The 18,963-nt window shown below is 42.4% G+C and overlaps 2 protein-coding genes and 1 pseudogene across 3 annotated transcripts in view; all 3 read left to right on the top strand.

The window, feature by feature from the left end:
• Nucleotides 1-6,748, top strand: part of LOC115129191 (histone-lysine N-methyltransferase, H3 lysine-36 specific-like) — a 43,403-nt gene extending 36,655 nt beyond the window's left edge. Inside the window, exons 21-22 of the mRNA XM_065018352.1 lie at nucleotides 1,331-1,541; nucleotides 3,107-6,748. Coding sequence (XP_064874424.1) covers nucleotides 1,331-1,541; nucleotides 3,107-3,885 — 990 coding nt within the window. The 3' untranslated portion in view covers nucleotides 3,886-6,748. The remainder of the gene's footprint in view (nucleotides 1-1,330; nucleotides 1,542-3,106) is intronic.
• A 3,547-nt stretch (nucleotides 6,749-10,295) lies between these two features.
• LOC115129897 (pre-mRNA-splicing factor SLU7-like) lies at nucleotides 10,296-14,403 on the top strand (annotated as a pseudogene).
• Nucleotides 14,404-14,862: 459 nt separating this feature from the next.
• c1qtnf2 (C1q and TNF related 2) lies at nucleotides 14,863-18,911 on the top strand. 2 transcript variants are annotated; one of them, XM_065018350.1, is made up of 3 exons: nucleotides 14,863-15,316; nucleotides 17,039-17,314; nucleotides 17,683-18,911. In XM_065018350.1, exons 1-3 carry the CDS (start codon nucleotides 15,208-15,210, stop codon nucleotides 18,330-18,332), a joined length of 1,035 nt encoding a protein of 344 aa, XP_064874422.1. In that variant the 5' UTR covers nucleotides 14,863-15,207; the 3' UTR covers nucleotides 18,333-18,911. The 2 variants fall into 2 exon arrangements, with proteins under 2 accessions (XP_064874422.1, XP_029515142.1); XM_029659282.2 differs by lacking the exon at nucleotides 14,863-15,316 and adding an exon at nucleotides 15,323-15,878.
• Nucleotides 18,912-18,963: the final 52 nt, after the last annotated feature.

The following is an 18,963-nucleotide window of genomic DNA, read 5'->3' as shown; positions in this document are numbered from 1 at the left end:
TATAGCAGTCTAAAGGTAGACTGGGGAATATAGCAGTCTAAAGGTAGACTGGGGAATATAGCAGTCTAAAGGTAGACTGGGGAATATAGCAGTCTAAAGGTAGACTGGGGAATATAGCAGTCTAAAGGTAGACTGGGGAATATAGCAGTCTAAAGCTAGACTGGGGAATATAGCAGTCCTAAAGGTAGACTGGTGAATATAGCAGTCTAAAGGTAGACTGGTGAATATAGCAGTCTAAAGGTAGACTGGGGAATATAGCAGTCTAAAGGTAGACTGGGGAATATAGCAGTCTAAAGGTAGACTGGGGAATATAGCAGTCTAAAGCTAGACTGGGGAATATAGCAGACTAAAGGCAGACTGGTGAATATAGCAGTCTAAAGGCAGACTGGTGAATATAGCAGTCTAAAGGTAGACTGGTGAATATAGCAGTCTAAAGGTAGACTGGTGAATATAGCAGTCTAAAGGCAGACTGGTGAATATAGCAGTCTATAGGCAGACTGGTGAATATAGCAGTCTATAGGCAGCCTGGTGAATATAGCAGACTGGTGAATATAGCAGTCTATAGGCAGACTGGGGGATATAGGCAGACTGGGGGATATAGGCAGACTGGGGAATATAGGCAGACTGGTGAATAAAGCAGACTGGTGAATAAAGCAGACTGGTGAATATAGCAGACTGGTGAATATAGCAGTCTATAGGCAGACTGGTGAATATAGCAGACTGGTGAATATAGCAGACTGGGGAATATAGCAGTCTATAGGCAGACTCGTGAATATAGCAGTCTAAAGGTAGACTCGTGAATATAGCAGTCTAAAGGTAGACTCGTGAATATAGCAGTCTACAGGTAGACTCGTGAATATAGCAGTCTACAGGTAGACTGGTGAATATAGCAGTCTACAGGTAGACTGGTGAATATAGCAGACTGGTGAATAAAGCAGACTGGTGAATAAAGCAGACTGGTGAATATAGCAGACTGGTGAATATAGCAGTCTATAGGCAGACTGGTGAATATAGCAGACTGGTGAATATAGCAGACTGGGGAATATAGCAGTCTATAGGCAGACTCGTGAATATAGCAGTCTAAAGGTAGACTCGTGAATATAGCAGTCTAAAGGTAGACTCGTGAATATAGCAGTCTACAGGTAGACTCGTGAATATAGCAGTCTGGTGAATATAGCAGTCTACAGGTAGACTGGTGAATATAGCAGTCTACAGGTAGACTGGTGAATATAGCAGTCTACAGGTAGACTGGTGAATATAGCAGTCTAAAGGTAGACTCGTGAATATAGCAGTCTAAATGACCTGTGTGTGCGTGTGTCTTGTCTCCCAGAACCAGCCATCTAAAGCACGGGAAGGAAGGGAACTAAAGGAGGGCAAGAAGAAGGTTCTGGTGAAGAGGAAGCCTCAGCAGGAGGTGACGAAGGAGAGGGAGGACGGGTGTTTCAGCTGTGGGGACGGAGGACAGATCGTGTCCTGTAAGAAGACAGGATGTCCCAAGGTCTACCACGCAGACTGTCTCAACCTGGCCAAGAGACCTGCAGGTGAGTGAAGGGGCGAGAAACCACCTCCCCATGGAAGCTCTTTGACACAAAATGGCTGTTATATTGCGTGTGATTTTTGTATGGGACTTGCCTAAGAGGTTGTAGTCTGTAGATTTTTGTGTCATTAGAACTCATCAACAAGGGATTTGGACATGGGGAGGGGGGGGGGTGTAACTTCCCACTGGGCACTCCACGTAATTTCAATGTGGATAATGACGTCATATTAGTTTGAGACATTGATCAATTAGATTAAAACCTATATTCACCCACTCAAAAATAGAGCCAAAATGTAGTTGAATTTCCAATGTGTTTATCATAGTGCTTTCAACCATCTCAGAGCACAACCAGCTTTATACGATTACATAATAATAAATATGTAGTTACAGTATTCTCAAAATGTGGCCGTAAATGTATTACTCTTTTGCAGGTAGAATTTTATATTAGTTTGTAAGATATTCTCTGGTGCTTTTGTATACTTTGTAGTCAGTAGTTTATGAAAGTGCAGCATGTCATTGCTCTCTCGCTTTACTGTGTGTGCGTCTTGCTAGCTGTCACTCAAATGGTGAGGGGCTGGAGCTAATTGGTTGAAACTCAAATTGCTCGGGTGCTGGTCCACGTCAGGGTAAATGCAGGGAATGATTTCAGAAAAAAAATCACATTCAAACTAGGGATTTCGCGGCTAATTCAGGTAAAACAGTAATTTTGCTAATAGATTATGCATGTATAAACTACACATTGACACATCCAGCTCAAAGCGTGAGGTTTAAAAATATATATATATTTACTGGTCGCCAAAGTACCGGAGCATGTCTTTAACTAATATTGAATTGTGTTTGGTTGACAATGCAACCAAATATCAACATTTTAAAGGACATATATCTACGTTTTGGAAGGTTTTATCTGAGCCGCTGGTTTAATCCCATTCATGATTGAGTTGGAGTCATGAATCCAACATTAGCATCTGTTAACTTGTTGAGAAGTTAATAGGCTATTCATTGTATTTTAAAAGTGATATTGAAATGCGTTGAGTTGTCAACACAACCAAATATCAACATTTTTGAAGGAGATGTCTCTCTTCTGCTTGGATAGTTCCATCTGTCTGGCCTTAATTCTTTCAACTTTTATTTTTTTGGTTGAGATGGAGATGTGATTCCAACAAATCAATTATTCATTTGTAGAACAACAGGAATTAAAGCCAGACCAAGTCGGTGGCACATATGGAATTATACAGGCAGAAGATACATCTCCTTTAAATGGTCATATTTGGTTGCTTTGACAACCAAACACAATTCAATATCATTAAATATGAAACCCTAGGCTTATTGTGTTGTCTATTTGTAGTTGATTTAGTACATCGGAGAAGGAAAGAAGTCATATTAGTAGTTTTTGCTTTTTGTTCATCCTCAAATCTGGAGTTTCCTGAAGGACTGTAAGAATCTGTGGTTCAGGAACGTCAAATCAAATGTATTTGTCACATATACATGGTTCGCAGATGTTAAAGCGAGTGTAGTGAAATGCTTGTGTTGAGCTCTATTGTTGCAGTGATTCTGTGTCTGTATTCTAAGGCCGTTGGGAGTGCCCCTGGCACCAGTGTGACGTCTGCGGTCATGAGGCAGCCTCCTTCTGTGAGATGTGTCCCAGCTCCTTCTGCACGCAGCACCGTGAGGGCTTGCTCTTCATCTCTAAGATAGACGGGCGGCTCGCCTGCAACGATCACGACCCCTGTGGACCCGAGCCCCTGGAACCAGGGGAGATCAGGGAGTACGTATCTCCTGGGGGCATGCCTCTCCCCCACCTAACCCACCCCCAGGGTCAGGTCCCACCCAGGCCTGGTTCCACCACTGCTGGTTCTATCCCCTCCACAGTTGCCCCAGACCTGATCCAGGACTCACTACTGCCCCCTACAGGGAGCTTGTTCCTCAACACCTCCCAGAACTCCAATACCTCCTCCTACGGACCCCCTAGCAGTCCCTACATGTCTGATAGTCAAATACTGCACTCCCTTCCTTCTCCCCCCTCCTCCTACAAGGACGTGAAAGAGGAGGAGGAGGAGGATGGAGAGCTGGAAGACGGACAGGTGGGTGGATTAGAAGAGGATGCAGAGGAGGATGAAGAAGAGGAGGAAGGAGAGGCGATGGAGGTAGTTGAGGAGGAAGATGAGCAGTATGAGGGCAGACTAGGAGAGGAGGAAGGGGGAGATGTGTATGACACCTGGGGGGACTACATGGAGGAGGAGCCAAACGATGAGGGGGGGGTAGAGGGACAGGAGGAGGAGCCAGACGATGAGGGGGGGGTAGAGGTACAGGAGGAGGAGTGGGGGAGGGTGGAAGATGAAGAGAAATGAACTCTGTTTTACATCCCTCCCCCTTGTCTTCCATTCCTTCTTCCATCTATCCATCTCTTACGAAAATACTTTTTCTCTAGCTCTCATCTCTCTAGTGACATTCTGATGGACTGACAATGAGAGACAGAGAGAGAGATTGTCCTGGTGGTGCCAAGCGAAATACGAAGCTGCCTCTGTGTTCACACTGCATTGCCTTCCTATGCCCAGCATAGCATAGCACAGTGTGGGATATAAACTGGTGCTAAGGGGCTGGGAGGACTGCTCTGGTCAGCCTCTGGTTCATCTGTTGATATGTTATTAGTATGTGCTCTGGTCAGCCTCTGGTTCATCTGTTGATATGTTATTAGTATGTGCTCTGGTCAGCCTCTGGTTCATCTGTTGATATGTTATTAGTATGTGCTCTGGTCAGCCTCTGGTTCATCTGTTGATATGTTATTAGTATGTGCTCTGGTCAGCCTCTGGTTCATCTGTTGATATGTTATTAGTATCTGCTCTGGTCAGTCTCTGGTCCATCTGTTGATATGTTATTAGTGACTAGTGCTGTTTTTCTTCTCTCAAAGTTTTTTTGTAATTTTAAAAATAAATAAAAAATTACAATTGGGAAAACAAAAAAGGATGGGCAGCCTCACTCAGCCACACCCTGACCACCCTGACTATATCGGATCTGTGGCGTGTGTGACCATTGCAAAAATAAATGTACAAATTCAATCATTTCATCCACACTGCTTGCGCACTTCAACTAATGTCTTCGATGCCAAACTCTGAAGTAGAACTTGGTTGCACAATCTCACGTCTCCCGTCTCCTTATTGCTTTACATAAAGATACAACCCCACATGTTTGCTTGAAATGAGAAACCTGCAGATATTATTCAAAGATGACTTACTAGGTTTCCCTTTTAATGTGTGGATTATACGCCGGAATGGAGATACATACACACACACATATACACACACACACATACACTGACACACATACACACACATACATACACACACACACACACAATTTTTGTGTGACCTGGGTCAAAGTTCTCCAAAGGACCTCCTAAGAATGGGAACACGTATGCATGAGAAGGTAAAATAACTACCCACTGTTCATGTCCCAGGACAAACTAGCTAACAACAGCTATGCAACGTCCATGAACGTTTCCTGTGTATTTTCACCTGTCCCCAAATGAATATAGTTGGATCACAGTTGGTTTTGTTATTTTAACTTGCAAGTCATGATCGCGTCTGGTTCGAGTAGACAAAATCAACACGCCCACGGTGGCGCACGCACGTGCAGGGCCGGTGGAGACATGTTTTTTGAGTTAGGAGCTCGACCAGTTATCAATAATAATGAACGATATGCTCTCAATGATCACTGATTATAAAACGGCATAAACAACTTCTGGTTTGTTGTTACAAATCAACACAATCGTGAAATCTAAAGTGCATCTCTTGTAAATGGTAAAGAAAAAACACTTTTTGTCCACAGCGAAAGATGATGATAAAACTCTCAATCCATAATTAAGATCCCAGATTGTCCATTATCTTAAGATGGTTTATGGCTGGACAAACATTCCAAGAGTTCAGAACATCACTCATGTTAGTTGTGCGCACATCAATGTTTTGACCTCCCTTTATGGCTTCACGTTACCGTTCCATCCACAGAATTAGAACAAATTCTAGTTCTATGATTCCATCACCATAGGTCATTCAACGATCACGTCTGGCAGGAAAATGTGTTGAAAGATGATGCGAAAGTTTATAATGTGAGTTTGAGTGCACACACTTGTCTGCTGTTATAGAATCAAGCGATACTTGTCATATATTGTCTCATGGCCTAAAGAACAGTGTTTTAGAGTTTTATAAAGTAGAGTTTTATACTTCTGAATTGACTGTTGTGGTGCTGTAAACATTTGAACACAAACCCCTTAGTATAGACTGCATCGTCTCGCTAGAACGCTGGTTGCCTGCATCACTAAAATACATGGTTTATCACCTCTGTTGATTAACTGAAGAGCCAAGCAGAATGTCTCATGTTTTCTGTCATAACTAATGTTGATTCATCAGGCAGCTTTTCCAACCGGATGGTTTATCATCACAATGAAGCTGTGAAGCGTTCTGAAACCTCTCTACATTCTAGAAAGGTTGTTCCGAGACCTTCACTTCATACATTTTGTGTAATGTTCTGCTGTATATGTTCGGCATTCAAACATGTAGCAGCACACTTCCAACGCACAAACACACGGGTCCAGTTGGTTTGGTTGCTGGTTATGGTTAAATTCCATGAAATAACAAACCTTCCCATGAGTCTCATCTAATGCTTTTTAAATGAAATTAGAACATTTTCATGAATTTTACAATTGGTTAAATTGATGTTTTAGAATTAGAATGTCAACATGAGAATCACTGGACAATTGGCCTTACAATCCTGAATATTCAGCCTTTTAAAACAATCAATTGGGTCCAACACATATCAACTAAATGAGAAAATGATGTACTGAATTCCCAAACAGAAGCACTACCATTTTTACATGGCTTGCCTAATAATGTGTCAACAAATATTTCTGCCTCACTCTTGACTTGACACCCAGGCAGAGAACTATATGTATGTTTTGGTTGGCTAGTTTTGTATGTATCAAACATCTTTTTCTTTTTTTTCCCCTTTTTTTGTGATGATGTTTGCCAACAGGTCTACTTTGAAAAGTTCTCTGGCCACTCCTGTTTTTTTTGTGTTTTTTTTTAGAGATGAAACACAGAAATAGATTTTCTGAAGAAATAGGGGATATGTTTATTGCTGCCATGTTGAGAAGACTCATGAACTGAATTGTACTCCTTTGTGTATAATAAATATTATAAGTAAAGTTTCACAATAGAACATTTTGTTTTTGTCATTTTTTTCAATGACTCAACTTATCCTTCCCTTTTTGAAAAAAGAAAAGCAGATCAGCTGGAAATATTTGCTGATTTACTTATTTTAAAATGATTAAGTTAATCATTATTAAAAGGACAAATGTGTCATTATAAACTTTCCACTCGGTGGCGAACACTTCCTATAACTATCTGTCTCAGCGCAACCGCAACCGTTTGGAGAAGTCATATGCAAAGAGTGTGGATATATTTTTTTATTTTATTTTTATTTTACCTTTATTTTACTAGGCAAGTCAGTTAAGAACAAATTCTTATTTTCTGAGGTTTTGGCTGATTTTATTTTTATTTTCCCATAATGTCAGGCAAAGAGACACTGAGTTTGAAGGTAGGCCTTGAAATACATCCACAGGTACACCTCCAATTGACTCAAATGATGATCAGAAGCTTCTAAAGCCATGACATCATTTTCTGGAATTTTCCAAGCTGTTTAAAGGCACAGTCAACTTAGTGTATGTAAACTTCTGACCCACTGGAATTGTGATACAATGAATTATAAATTAAATAATCTGTCTGTAAACAATTGTTGGAAAAATGACTTGCCATGCACAAAGTAGATGTCACAACCGACTTCCCGAAACTTTAGTTCGTTAACAAGAAATTTGTGGAGTGGTTGAAAAACGAGTTTTAAATACTCCAACCTAAGTGTATGTAAACTTCCGACTTGAACTGAACCTGCGTATCAGAGCAGACATCACTAAAGTGAGTCCAGTCACACTGAAGGTGTTTTGTGAGCCATGCTACATTAGGCATCTCAATCTGTTCTCCCGCTCATCACCCATAGAAGTTACACATTTGTAATTCTGAAACGTTTCGATGAAGAAGTATTTAACTTATGCATTTGTGTACTTTTGTATGACCCGTAGTACTTGAGAAATCTATATCCCAGACTCAGCCTACTACGGCCCCCAAGACACGAGCCATGAGAGAGAACCCCTACCAGAACACTGAAGAGTAGGTTACGGTTCCTTTTACTATTGTGTTGAGCGACTAACCAACACAGGTTATTTTTGGTTTTAAAAAAATGTTTTAAAGGATTTAACCGAAATTGCTTTAGCTATTTGAATTCCATTTAGTTTTTTTGGAATGAAATAATAAAGTCATCAAATAAAACCAACGTTATATACACAACTGTTAGTGGAATTCTAAATTCCTATATGTTTTGTAGCCAAAACCAAATTCGCACTCTCTCTATTTCATTAATGAGTTGTAAATTCATTAATTATGCATGAAGTAGATCGAGACCAGTCTTAAAGTCAGGTAACAGCGTTTATTGCAAGAGAGTACTGACCAAAAATACAAAGAACCTTACATTTTAAAGAGAGAACATAAAATGACATCATCAGTTTCTCACACTCTCTCCGATCCAATAGCGCAGTGTTTTCAGGTCTGGAGATGTCTTCTACTCCCCTCATAAACCAAACATTCCAATCTGTCTAAAAGATATCTTCTCCTCCACTAATGGAATATCAAGGACCATTCTTATCTGTCAGAAAATATATATCATCCCTCTCCCTTAAACCCCCCGCAAGGTACAGACAATTAATTAGTTCTACTTACATTTTCAGTAACAGCTTAACCAAGAGCCCATACAGTTCATCCCATAACATAATAGTATTAGAATAAATGGTTCTAATTGAAATGTATACATTATTAATCATTTCAACTATAATTTCCTCCAACAACTACTGAAATATTTTATTGATGTAAATAAACTATGGTTAATTACTGATAAGTAGTAATGGGCAGTCACTACCATCATGGGACTTGTATTAATAGTTTTATTCTGTGTTACAGCATTCAACGCACAATACATAGTGCATTTAATGTGAGAAATCGAAGAAAATAAAACGTGATTATTAAAACCGACCTCAACAAGTACTAATCGCTCAGCACTATTTAACTAATGGTCTGTAAACTACATTAGTAAACCCCTATAAGAACACTGACATGGTGTCTGAAGAGCTGGTTACTGTTCCTTAACAGTCTGTAACTTCATGTCATGAATCCCTAATTACATATCATGATGCTGATTGGCTTATTTTTAGGCAGTTACGAAACAAGTGTTCTTTTCTTCTCAGGAAGGCCAAGTCTGAATATTTTATGTCTGTTACCACTGATAACCTGAATGACCCAAGAAAGTTTTGGAAGGCTATTAAGTCTATGTCTGGTAACAGTAATGTTAATGAATTATGAGCCCTTCCTGGTTAAATAAAGGTTAAATAAATAAATAAATATTTAACAAATAAACCACATGTTATGATTTTGTAATTTACATGTTCCATACAGTGGGGCAAAAAAGTATTTAGTCAGCCACCAATTGTGCAAGTTCTCCCACAATACTTATTTTCCACCATAATTTGCAAATACATTTATTAAAAATCCTACAATGTGATTTTTCTGGATTTTTTAAAATAATTTTGTCTGTCATAGTTGAAGTGTACCTATGATGAAAATTACAGGCCTCATCTTTTTAAGTGGGAGAACTTGCACAATTGGAGGCTGACTAAAGTATTTTTTGCCCCACTGTACATGAATGCTGACGTGACAGTGCTTATCTTTTCTTTCGCTGTGTCTTTGTGACTGTGTGTGTGTGTGTGTGTGTGTGTGTGTGTGTGTTTGTGTGTGTGTGAGTGTGAGTGTGTGTGTGTGTGTGTGAGTGTGTGTGAGAGCGAGAGTGTTTTGCCGACACAGAGATCGCCTGTGTTCCTAAATGTTTGTCCTTCTCCATCGTGTTTATTTGTCAGTGAGGGGTTCTCTGGAGACACCATGGCCCAGACACAGTTTCTCTTTCCTGCCCACAACCCAACTGGGGATTCTTTCTGATTCATATCACAGACTTTCTAAACACAGAGACTCAACATCGCAAGACTTCCGGGAACGCTTGGAAAGCATACTCGGCAGACCAGACCAGGGTTTGAGAAATGTAAGATTCTTCCTTAATTGTTAATTTTCTCGATTTTTAAAGGCACAACCTTGGTTTGAGACAATGTGCAAGTTCAAACCCCCGAGCTGACAAGGTAAAAATCTGTCGTTCTGCCCCTGAACAAGGCAGTTAACCCACTGTTCCTAGGCCGTCATTGAAAATAATATTTTTTTCTTAACTCACTTGCCTAGTTCAAATAAAGGTAAAATAAAAATACGTCAGGATCTACTTCCCCAGTCAGATGAACACGTGGATACTATTTTTATGTCTAGAGTTAGTTTTTGAGTGCCAATGCTAACTAGCGTCATGCTAGCTGTTCCCATAGATTTCCAGTCAACGCTAGTTAACAATTGCAACTTCCACAAGTTCATCTGATAAAGCGCTTCTTTGCCAAAATCCCAAAGTATCCCTTTAAGTATCTGAACATGTTTTTACTCCCAACTCGTGAAAGTGACAAACGGACACGTTTTCATTTTCGTCAATAACACTTTTTTATATCGAAGTAGTGCCTTATTTTGACGGCGCAGTTCAGTGCAACACGACCGTTAGACCTTAGCTAGCTAACGTCACCATGACATCGCCTACAAGTGTGATCTGGAAATTCTATTGGACAACCAGTTTCTACATATCTTCATACTTAACCATCTTTGTTAATTTCTTCTCTCAATATCTCCCAGGAGAATTAGTGTTATATCCCAACTTCTCCCCATGTTTTAGGCTCATAAAATGGTATCCATAGAGCTGGCATCCTAATGCCAATGTTCTTCATAGTTTGAATAGGACAGGGATTGTATGGAAGTAAACACACGTCATCTCCTCCACCTCTCCAGTCTCTATGTGGGAGGCCAATGATAAGGGCTCTGAGGTGCACCTCCAGGCCCACCCAACCAAGCTGGAGCTGCTGCACCAGTCCTTCAAGGTCAAGAAGGAGGTTTTCAAGGACAAACAGAAGGAGATGATCCTTGATAAGGCACAGAATAAATACACTGCACTCCATCCTCACCAGCCTCTTTTTTTGTCATTAGAGACCAAAGATTTCAATTCACATTTTCAATGTAAATAAACTGCATGTAGAAAGTTGTGTAGCCCGTAAAAGTGTCATCAATGTAATAAACATGAACTCAAGTTCCTCATACAGCAGGGTTTGGATTAATTCCACCAATTCAGTTCCCTCGTCCTGTAAAATGTTATTTCATTCCCTTCTAATTCCAGGTCAGTCTGAATTTAATCTCTCTCAATTTCAGTGTTAGGTAAAATTCCAAGAATTCAATTCCCAATTCAATATTATCCATAACAATTCCACAAATGCAATTCCCTCTCTGTTCACTCACTGTTTAGACAGCCTCGCCATACTAGAAATATAGAAATACAAGTTGAAATCATTCAAAACAAATCCTGCAGTCCATTTCATTAATTACTTTAACTGGGAAATGTACAAATATTGCATTTCAATTCCAAAAATTAAATGTTTTTAATATTCGAACCTAAACAGTCCAAACAAGTCTAATTTATATTCCAAATCTATAATTTAAAGATTGAATTATATTTTAATTTCAACAATGTAGATTATTCACTTCATGAGTGAATTAAAGAATTGAATTGGAATTTCAAATTAAATTTGATCCCCCCCAACCCTGTCATACATTAGTTAATGGTATAACTGTTTCATTCCCCTGTCATACATTAGTTAATGGTATAAATGTTTCATTCTTGTTGGTTGAGGGTCCTGTTTAGTAACTGTTATTCCTGTGTGTAGAAAAGACCCATGGAGTTGGTGGAATAATCCTTTAATTCATTGACATTTGCTCAGCTGGGCCAGGGGCGCTTTAATTAGGTCAGGTGGAAATGTCCGACAGATCTCAACTCCATAAAAGGAGGAAATTGCCATCGCCTGATCTCGCTGCTTTCTCTTCCTTAACTCCATCTGATCCAGAAGTTCTGTGCGTCCATGAATCCACGTAAGTCGACCGACTTTTACCTTTCATCTGAATTATCTGTGGCGATCGGGAGAGTGGGCCATTCAGTTACTGTTAATAGTTATTACCGCGGAGCGCGGCTTTGAGCGCAGCTTCAAACATATTGTGTAATGTGAATTGTCAATGATCACGGCCCTACGGATCCTCATAGGCCAATTATGCAATCGATATGGTTCATGTGTATTGAAATTAATTATATGTACACGAAGACAATTGAAAGAGTGAAATGAGAAACGTCATTGTTTGCTAACTGATTGACTTTGATCATGGGGATTATAGATTGTATAACCATTCCCTGTTTGTATTCTTTTATGATAAATAGTTACGAGCCTAAATGACTCACGGATGATTACTATTGACTTCTTCATGAACTGGACTGTTGAATTCCCTAAATTATGTTAATAATGAATGATATGATTTGATCTTTGATTATGAATTTGATTGTATACATGTTATTTGTTTCCTTTGTGATAGAGCACAGACTACTCAGTAAATATACCACTTTATGGTTACAGGAATTCCTGCCTCAGTCTCATCCATTCCTCTGACACGTGACCACCTGTTCACCTTCACTGTCAGTCATCCTACCTGTCCAGCTACCCACACAGATTCCACTAATCTTTCACTGTGTTATGTTCTGTGTCTCAGTACGGGGGTGAGGAGCAGCTGGACGTTCCTCCCAGAGAGCTGTTGCTGGCCCAGACTGAGGACTACGTGGAGTACAGTCGTCACGGTGCCGTGCTGAAGGGGCCGGAGAAGGCCGTGGCACGCTCCAAATACGAAGAGGACGTACTCATCCAGAACCATGCGGTGAGGCGTCAAGAACCGACTAACCCTGTAGAGAGGAGCACAGTCAGAACGGTCTCCGGTTAGACAGGAACCTTTGGAGAGCAGCCCCCTCGTGGAGGAGCCCAGTCAGAACGGTCTCCGGTTAGACAGGAACCTTTGGAGAGCAGCCCCCTCGTGGAGGACCACAGTCAGAACGGTCTCCGGTTAGACAGGAACCTTTGGAGAGCAGCCCCCTCGTGGAGGAGCACAGTCAGAACGGTCTCCGGTTAGACAGGAACCTTTGGAGAGCAGCCCCCTCGTGGAGGAGCACAGTCAGAACGGTCTCCGGTTAGACAGGAACCTTTGGAACAGCTTGGAGAGCAGCCCCTCGTTAGGAACCTTTGGAGAGCAGCCCCCTCGTGGAGGAGCACAGTCAGAACGGTCTCCGGTTAGACAGGAACCTTTGGAGAGCAGCCCCCTCGTGGAGGAGCACAGTGCTGGTGTTTTACAATAACAATTTGAGTCTAAGAACCTTTCCAAGTCTTAAAAAATATATAGTAAAGGACAGTATTAAAACTGTACAGTAGCATCTATTCAGATAAGCATACTTAAAGTGGTTTCTTTTTCCTTTTTTTGCCTTGCAGTGTATCTGGGGGTCATGCAGGAGAGAAAGCTGCTGGGACTTCAAGTGTTGCCACTCCATGGTCAAAACGAGCTACTGCACCGGAGAGGCTGGCATCAAAACTACTCCCCCTATAGAGCTCCTCAACCTGTGTTCCGTTTGAGGAGGGACTGGAGCAGGAGGAGGAGCTGAAGACTACTAGAGATTCACAGGGAGAAGCTAAAAGAGAAGCAGCAGCAGCAGAAGCAGCAGCAGCAGCAGAAGAAGAAGCACGGCTCAGACAGCAGCACATCTGAGGAGAAGAAGAAACAGAAACTGAACTTTGACTTGTGTGCATCTGGAGCAGGTAGAGGAGATGATGAAGGTGGATGAGAGGAAGAGGAAGTACAACAGCCTGCAGGAGATCAAGGAGCCCACGGAGGAGGATATGGAGGCCTTCAGGATGAAACGCTCCAGGGAAGACGACCCCATGGCCAACTTCCTGGAGCTGGGACAGTGATAGGGACAACCCCATACTCTATGCTCGCCCCTACCTACAATGTACCCTCCACCCTTTCATCCCAGCCCTGTACCCCCTACCCTACCCTCTCCTCCCAGCCCTCTACCATCTCCTCCCAGCCCTCTACTCTCTACCATCTCCTCCTCTACCCTCTCCTCCCAGCCCTCTACCCTCTACCATCTCCTCCTCTACCCTCTCCTCCCAGCCCTCTACCATCTCCTCCTCTACCCTCTCCTCCCAGCCCTCTACCCTCTACCATCTCCTCCTCTCATCCCAGCCCTGTACCCCTACCCTCTCCTCTCACCCTCTACCCTACCATCTCCTCCCAGCCCTCTACCCTCTACCATCTCCTCCCAGCCCTCTACCCTCTACCATCTCCTCCTCTACCCTCTCCTCCCAGCCCTCTACCCTCTACCATCTCCTCCCAGCCCTCTACCCTCTACCATCTCCTCCTCTACCCTCTCATCCCAGCCCTGTACCCCCTACCCTCTCCTCTCACCCTCTACCCTACCCTCTCCTCCCAGCCCTCTACCCTCTACCATCTCCTCCTCTACCCTCTCCTCCCAGCCCTCTACCCTCTACCATCTCCTCCTCTACCCTCTCATCCCAGCCCTGTACCCCCTATTGTCTCCTATTAACCAGGAGCCAAACATCTCTCATTTCATGTTTACCCCTCAAGTCTACTATTCCTCAGATCATTGCAGTCAGTTTATATTATTAAGTCTATTAATGTGGTACAAATGTTTTCTTTCATATTTGTAAATATAGAATGAACTTTCAAAGCACCGTATATTCAATAAACAGCCTGACTTCTCTTGGTTATCTCAGACATTTGTTAGAAAACCAAATTGTATTCCCATTTGCTTTGTGAATTATTTTCTCAGTATGAACTGAAAAATAAGGACTCATCATATCACTGAAAGTAAAGGGTGATGTAGAGCTGCATAAAGAAAATAAGTTGGCTAGAGACAGAGAGAGAGGCAGGGAGAGAGAGAGACAGTAACACTTCTGGCACCTAAGAAGTGCCAAGCACTGCAGACAAATGGTTTCTGTTAGGCCCCTTTATTTATTTAACTAGGCAAGTCAATTCTTATTTACAACGTTGGCCTACCCCTCCCAAACCCGGATGACGCTGGGCCGATTGCGCACCGCCCTAAAATACCAATGTCTGGTATTTACATTTTTTAAAAGTTGAATGTTTTAATTTAACCTTTTTAACTAGGCAAATCAGTTTAGAACACGGGCTTGTGCTTGTCTGATCAGTGAAACCTAAAACAGGACGGGCTCCTCTACATGCATAATCATTCGATTCACGAACCACAAATGTCAACGGTCCCCATCTCTCTAGAAGAGTTCTACAGTAACTGGTTCTTTGCATGCGCGTTATTGAGAGGGCTCAATCACAACTTTACTGGTTCTTTGCATGCGCGTTATTGAGAGGGCTCAATCACAACTTTACTGGTTCTTTGCATGCGCGTTATTGAGAGGGCTCAATCACAACTTTACTGGTTCTTTGCATGCGCGTTATTGAGAGGGCTCAATCACAACTTTACTGGTTCTTTGCATGCGCGTTATTGAGAGGGCTCAATCACAACTTTAGCACGTGTTTTAGTTTGTCATGCATGTATTCTGTGAATCATTGCATACAGTGCTTCCACCCTTTTCTTCCAGCAGTGAGTTCTTGATGGGTTTTCTCCGGTTCTTGGCACGGTGTCTGGACACATCTGGTAATCCTAAATAGTGCACTTCTACTTAATTCAACTCACTTTTGCATGGGGCTGCCTTGTATGATGTTTGTTTTATGATTTCTCCGTTTATGGTGATAACCTGTGAAATTGACGGTATACCGCCTATCAAAACATCCTCTAATGCAAGTTGGCCCCTTGGCACAACTGTCAGTTGAAATTCCACATAACTGGTGGGGGAAAAAGAAGCAAAACCAATACATTCAGCTTTCATCTTAGACTTCGCTTACATTATTTATTGACATTACTGGGGTTGTCAGAGGGTAAGGTTGTTGAGTTTGTTGAAATGAATTACCTCATGGTGAAAGTATTTATTGGCAGAGAGGGAGAGAGCTATTGCTGCAACGGGGAGTATGTTCATGTTTTGCGTTTGGGGTTCAAATACGCACAGGATTTCTTTACAATACTGTACGTCAAAGATGGTATTTCGACCCGACATTGGAGTATTATGTAGGCGGTAAGGTTGTGCTTCCGTTCTGTGGAACTGAAAGGGTTGGGCAACGCATAAAAATGCTGCAATTTGTCAAGTTTATCTCTTCAGTTGGTGAGTAGCCTACATGTTTTCTCTATTATTTCAGCATGTTCCCTAACGATGGCATCATGTGTGAGAGATGTTCCCTAACGATGGCATCATGTGTGAGAGATGTTCCCTAACGATGGCATCATGTGTGAGAGATGTTCCCTAACGATGGCATCATGTGTGAGAGATGTTCCCTAACGATGGCATCGTGTGTGAGAGATGTGCCCTAACGATGGCATCATGTGTGAGAGATGTCCCCTAACGATGGCATCATGTGTGAGAGATGTTCCCTAACGATGGCATCATGTGTGAGAGATGTTCCCTAACGATGGCATCGTGTGTGAGAGATGTTCCCTAACGATGGCATCATGTGTGAGAGATGTTCCCTAACGATGGCATCGTGTGTGAGAGATGTTCCCTAACGATGGCATCGTGTGTGAGAGATGTTCCCTAACGATGGCATCGTGTGTGAGAGATGTTCCCTAACGATGGCATCGTGTGTGAGAGATGTTCCCTAACGATGGCATCATGTGTGAGAGATGTTCCCTAACGATGGCATCGTGTGTGAGAGATGTGCCCTAACGATGGCATCGTGTGTGAGAGATGTTCCCTAACGATGGCATCGTGTGTGAGAGATGTTCCCTAACGATGGCATCGTGTGTGAGAGATGTTCCCTAACGATGGCATCGTGTGTGAGAGATGTTCCCTAACGATGGCATCGTGTGTGAGAGATGTTCCCTAACGATGGCATCATGTGTGAGAGATGTTCCCTAACGATGGCATCATGTGTGAGAGATGTTCCCTAACGATGGAATCATGTGTGAGGTCGAGAGAAACTCTCCATTACGCACAACACTTTGTTTTATAGTTGAACGGCAATGATATGCAAATTTGATCAAGACACAGCTAACATACTTTGTTGTTTAACTGTATTTTTCAGCAATGTTTACTCCGTGTTTTGATTTGTAGACATTAATTTGAATGCACGTCAGTTAACATAGCCTTATCGGCACACTGCCTCGAAAATGTTTACGAAATCTCAGTTTTAGTCAGCGTACCTCCTCTGGCTGATGACAGCGGTGTGTTTGAGCTATAAGCCAGCTGTGTAATGCATCGGTTCTGATGATCTCTACAACAACAACTTTCCAACTGATGATTGCTAAAAGCCTCCCTTATCTTTTCAGCTACTACCATGCTCCAGCTGTCTCTGATGGTGTGTTTACTATCCATCACTGTCACTACCCCCCAGTCCCAGTTCCAGACTACACACCCCTTGTACAAGAAGGGCCACAACATCACCATCCATTCCTCCCAGCTGGTGTGTAGTCTACCCGGCCCTCAGGGGCCAGGTGGCAACCCAGGGGGCCCCGGATCTCCAGGGACTATGGGCCCCATGGGTACCCCAGGGAAGGATGGCCTGGATGGGGATGATGGAAAGAAGGGGGAGAGGGGTGACAGAGGTAAGAAGCATAATGGAAGCATCCAGGTAGTAGCCTGGCCTGGGCCTGAAACCGAGTACTGTAGTACAACTCAAGGCTGAGTTAGTTAGTCCACTGAGCTGAAGCCTACAATATAGGCATTACCTGTTAGCCCACTGAGCTGAAGCCTAGAGGCATTACATTTGGGAGCTAACATGAGTCTTTATGTCTTAGGCAAAGTTTCTGGTCACAGTAACCACTTTACCAATCTTAAAGTCCTTTTTTGCTTCCTGTGTTAGCTATAATGTTGTGTTACAATGCAGTACACTGCATTGTGAGCTGTCTGGTGTAAATACTGTATATATCAATGTCAAATAGCCATGACCTGTCTGTCTCTTTCTGATCTTTAGGTGAACAGGGGAGGTCTGGGAACCCAGGTAAACCCGGGGTTAAAGGTCGTGAGGGCGTGGTGGGCAAGCATGGACCCCGAGGGCTGAAGGGCGCGCGTGGGGCCCCAGGTCTGGCCGGGCTAGGGGGCACCAAGGGGGAGACGGGGGACGCAGGTGAGACAGGGGCTCCTGGGGGCTGTAACTGCGGCACCAACTCAGCCCGCTCCGCCTTCTCTGTTGCCATGACCAAGAGTTACCCCAAAGAGCGTCTCCCAATCCGGTTCAAACGTATTCTACTCAACGAAGGGAACCACTACAATGCCACGACTGGGAAGTTTGTCTGCTCTGTCCCTGGAGTCTACTACTTCACTTATGACATCACATTGGCCAATAAGCACTTGGCGATCGGGTTGGTGCACAACGGGCAGTACAAAATCAAGACGTTTGACGCCAACACTGGGAACCACGATGTGGCGTCCGGTTCCACGATTCTCCGGTTAGAGCGTCAGGACCAGGTTTGGCTGCAGATCTTCTACTCTGAACAGAATGGGCTGTTCTATGACCCGTTCTGGACAGATAGTCTGTTTACCGGGTTCCTGATCTATGCAGACCAGGAGTATCTGAACGAAGTGGACAGGAAAGCTAATGAGGATTCATCACCTTCATCCTGATTGGTTGAACTACAATGGCACCAGTTTAGCTTCCTTGCCCATTTGGGTAGAAAATTCTGTCTGTCATCATTGCATTGAAATCATAGCTCAGCCTATTTATACTCAGTTTGGGTCAATGATACAATTCACTTTTTTAGAGAACATTTTAATAGGCCTACTGTATTATCTTTGCATATTATTGAAAAAAGCGTTTCCCTATATTGACACCAGGTGGCTCCAGGAGTCGTCTGTTGCCCAGCTAATACTCATTGCTTATTGTTTATGAACAGAATTGCATTGCATGTTATGGCTTATTGGATTGTTAATGGTGGAGGGAAATGATTTTATTTTCACATTCAATAATTTTTGGTGCTGTTTATATTCAGCAATAAGATGTTCCTTCATGCAACTAACCCTCGCTGTCTAAATTACATGAGAATGCACTGTTAGTGTTACATGTTATTAAAAATGGTTTATTTTGTGTTATAAATCATATTATAGTAAATTTTACAATGTGCTAAAGGAAAACGTTTTTTTTTTTACACACGTACCTAGAGAAAGTTGATAAAGTGATTTGCAATAAAACTTGATTTAATCATCTACGGTACTATCCGTTTTTAAAATGCCAGCTTTTGTTAAGTTGTTCATATCT

Source organism: Oncorhynchus nerka, linkage group LG5 (genome assembly GCF_034236695.1).
Source record: "Oncorhynchus nerka isolate Pitt River linkage group LG5, Oner_Uvic_2.0, whole genome shotgun sequence".
Classification (NCBI taxonomy): Eukaryota; Metazoa; Chordata; class Actinopteri; order Salmoniformes; family Salmonidae; genus Oncorhynchus; species Oncorhynchus nerka.
This window is presented reverse-complemented; position numbering and strand designations above follow the sequence as displayed.

Coding starts and splice junctions, on each gene's coding strand:
- c1qtnf2 (XM_065018350.1), top strand. CDS start 15,208: ATGCATGTATTCTGTGAATCATTGCATACAGTGCTTCCACCCTTTTCT. Junction 15,317..17,038: donor ACGGTGTCTGGACACATCTG/GTAATCCTAAAT, acceptor TTATCTTTTCAG/CTACTACCATGCTCCAGCTG. Junction 17,315..17,682: donor GGGGGAGAGGGGTGACAGAG/GTAAGAAGCATA, acceptor TCTGATCTTTAG/GTGAACAGGGGAGGTCTGGG.